Genomic DNA, 3,836 nt, shown 5'->3' with positions numbered 1-3,836 from the left:
CATCTCTAGTTGTATTTCTTCTACCAGTTTTTGTACTAATCACAAGGTTTAAGAGTGGGCGGTCCAGTGCCACCACTAATGCTTCTATCCACTATAGTAAACAATCCAACGTAACCGTGACAACCCTGTTAAATCGTAGTATAAACACAGAATATTTCATCTCTCTTTGGGTAAATTAAGTCTTGATTTATTCTCACTGGGAGCTTCTTTAATTCACACCAGACTAGACTCTCAGGTGTGAAATAGTTCTGCTTGTCTCATCTTGTCTCCCCCCCCCCCCCACCCGCCCCCACGTGCTCACTTCTTTTTTGACACCCAGGATGTTGGTCACACCTCTATATTTAGAGCGTGTTATCTGACGCTGTCTCCTTCATCCTGCCTCTCATGCTTCTTTCTTTCTCTCCTCACGATCATTACTCCACACAGTTAATGTAAGTCAATATCACGGTTCATTAAAACAAAAAAAAGCTTCTACGTGACGGCTACCTGCACACGCTGAGGTGTCATCGTGACGTCATTATGACATCATCGGGGTAAAAAGTAAATCTGCTCGTGTGATTTTGCTTGTGGTTTTTTTTGTCTAACGTAGTTTTTATTCCCTCCTTTCCTCCCACGCAGATAATTATAATGGAGAACTTGGACCATAGTGATGACATCAGCGTCCTGCCCCCCCATGAGGTGGAGCCCCCCAGGGAGGAGGACACACACTGCCCCCTGCCATTCAGGTGAGGAACTGCAGATTACTTATAAACAGTAACCAGAGAGATGAAACCTGACGAACTGACAGATTCTGGGGAGAAAATGTTAGGACTGCAACTAATAATTATTTTATTATCTGATTATTTTCTTAATTAATCAATTAATGACAAAATCTTTCAGGTCCAAATAATGCTGCTGTGACTTTTACAGACATGAGACCGACATATTAAATTTCCATCAGATTTACATAAAAGTACTGCAGTATTATGAGCGATGTAGTATGCAGTATTACAGTAAAAGTACTGCAGTATTATGAGTGATGTAGTATGCAGTATTACAGTAAAAGTACTGCAGTATTATGAGTGATGTAGTATGCAGTATTACAGTAAAAGTACTGCAGTATTATGAGTGATGTAGTATGCAGTATTACAGTAAAAGTACTGCAGTATTATGAGTGATGTAGTATGCAGTATTACAGTAAAAGTACTGCGGTATTATGAGCGATGTAGTATGCAGTATTACAGTAAAAGTACTGCAGTATTATGAGCGATGTAGTATGCAGTATTACAGTAAAAGTACTGCAGTATTATGAGCGATGTAGTATGCAGTATTACAGTAAAGTAGTGGTTTGGTCCTCTGACTGATATATTATTATTATGACATCATTAGATTATTAATAGTGAAGCATCAGTGTTAGAGCAGCATGTTACTGTTGTAGCTGCTGGAGGTGGAGCTAGTTTACACTACTTTATATACAGTTAGCTAGTTTAGTCCAGTGGTTCCCAACCTAGGGGTGGGGCCCCTCCAAAGGGTCAGCAGATAAATGTGAGGGTGGTGAGATGATTAATGGGAGAGAAAGAAGAAAAAACTAAGTTCTGATACACAAATGTGTTTTCAGTTTTTGGACTTTTCTCTAAAAATTGATTTTTGAATTTACGAAGTTGTAGTTACACGGTTTGGCCACTATGTCAAAATGGCTTCACAGTAATTAAAGTAAATAGAAACAAACCACAGTGATGTCAGTAGATCGTTTTTCTCACACATGATCTCAACATTGTCTCCGGAAAGAGAAGCAGCCAGCGTTTAGTTCAGTTTAGATCTGGAGGAAACAGACGCCATCGGGCTGCAGGTGGAAACCTCCAGCGGCTGCAAGGTGCGGACGAGACGCACAGCTGGAATCGGGAGGAAGAGACAGATGTTGTGGACAGACAGCAGTGAGGAAAGGCTGCTGTCCACTCATTAGTGATACAAAGTGTGAAATAACGTCATGTAGGAACCGACCTCCTTATAATCAACCAACTCCCTCATTAGTCCTGACAAAGTATGTGTGTGTGTGTGTTAGTGTGTTAATGTGTGTGTGTGTATGTGTGTGTGTGTTGGGGCTGTTTGGCAGGAGATGAAAGCTGAGGAGACGTGCAGGAGAGACAATACACAGAGAGGGAAAGCCTCAGTGTCTCTCCCTCTGCTCTGTTATTCCCGTCACGTACAAAACAAGCTGCAGGAGAAGCTGCAGAATCAGAGCTGTGCGTGTGTGTGTGTGTGTGTGAGTGCCTGTGTGTGTGTGTGTGTGAGTGTGTTTGTGTGTGTGTGTGTTTGCCTTCAGCACGTGCAGTCAGCTCACGTTTCCAGGCAGCAGAGCTCAGAAAGGGTCGGAGGGGCTGATGGGAAGGAGGAGGTTGTGTTTGTGTGTGTGTGTGTGTGTGTGTGTGTGTGTGTGTGTGTTTTGCTAGTTTAAAGCCTTAACTCACTTCTGCTGACGGAGCGCTAATGTTTCGTTAAAACCCACAAACAGGAACCCACACACAGCCCAAAGCACACAGCTCAACTCGGCCTTTAAATTGTTCAGAAACACTTTTTTAAAGAGTTTAATAGCAATAAAAAAAGAGTGCATCAAATTAGCCTTTTATGCTAACAAAAGCTAACATTTCATTAGCTTTCATTGTCTGTATATGAAGATGTGACGTCAACCAACAACGTAAGTAACATTAGTTTTAACAGACGTCCAAATACAGCAGCAGACATCAAACCTACTATAAGTCTTCATATCATGTAAATGGAGCAATAACTTTCCAAAATGACCACCTGCACACTTATTAGAGGGTCTGAATTTAGAGATTGAAACCATCATGATTCATATTTCTGGCGAGAAGTTGAGATTTTTTTTATGCAGGAGTCAATTGGAGCATCTAGCAGCTGTCGGTGCTTCAGCCCTTCAAGATGTTGTAGCTGCTGCTTGACTGTCTTCTCTAACTCAATGCAATCTTTCAGTCTTTCAAGCTACACTACAGAGGGGAACAAAAAGAGTGAATTTGGCTCTAAACAGACTGTAATTTTGGAATAAACGGACTGGATTAATTCAAACTCTAAGACTGAGACTGCTGAAGCATCTTTCAGCTGAACTTTGGAGCAAAAGCTGTGGATTTCTTCCCCTCATCTCTTAGTGTGTAGTTGCATTCAGGGTCAGTATGGAGAGTAGGAATTATTACAACAACCAAGATACATTTCCTCCACATAGAGCACTGTGCAAAAGTTTTAGGCACTTTAGATGTTTAGATTCTTCTCCATAGTGGAGTATCATCAGAAATAAGAAACTATCTTCATCAACAAGAAGAACGAGGAGTCCTGCAGCAGATGGTCCTGATCTCAACATCATGGAGTCAGTCTGGGATTTACATGGAGAGACAGAAGCAGCAAATCCACAGAAGAGGAAGAAGAAGAAGAAGAAGAAGAAGAAGGAGAAGAAGAAGAAGAAGAAGAAGAAGAAGAAGAAGAAGAAGAACAAGAACAAGAACAAGAACAAGAACAAGAAGAAGAAGAAGAAGAAGACGGAGAAGAAGAAGAAGAAGAAGAAGAAGAAGAAGAAGAAGAAGAAGAAGAAGAAGAAGAAGAAGAAGAAGCTGTGTCGACCTTTCCAAAATGGAGGAACAACCAAACCGACCTGTCGAGCACCTGAAACACTGCCAAGACTTCCTCTTCTGCTCTCTTGTTATTGTTTACAGTCTGATCAGCAACTTGAGCAACTAGATATTTCGGCCAATCTGTGTAAAGAAAAGTATGAATATGAATGCAGATAAATTGAAAAACGAGGGGAAAAAAGCTAAATAATTGTCACATAGTAGTCGATTGGTTTTGATATT

At 41.0% G+C, this 3,836-nt stretch overlaps 1 protein-coding gene across 1 annotated transcript in view; it reads left to right on the top strand.

Moving 5' to 3' along the window:
- Positions 1 to 618: 618 nt before the first annotated feature.
- LOC133977140 (GRAM domain-containing protein 2A-like) overlaps positions 619 to 3,836 on the top strand; it is a gene marked incomplete at its 5' end in the record, with an annotated part of 32,561 nt that continues 29,343 nt past the window's right edge. Inside the window, one exon of the mRNA XM_062415272.1 lies at positions 619 to 725. Within this exon, the coding sequence (XP_062271256.1) occupies positions 619 to 725 (107 nt within the window). The remainder of the gene's footprint in view (positions 726 to 3,836) is intronic.

This window comes from Scomber scombrus, unplaced genomic scaffold (assembly GCF_963691925.1).
Source record: "Scomber scombrus unplaced genomic scaffold, fScoSco1.1 SCAFFOLD_225, whole genome shotgun sequence".
NCBI classification, from domain to species: domain Eukaryota; kingdom Metazoa; phylum Chordata; class Actinopteri; order Scombriformes; family Scombridae; genus Scomber; species Scomber scombrus.
This window is presented reverse-complemented; position numbering and strand designations above follow the sequence as displayed.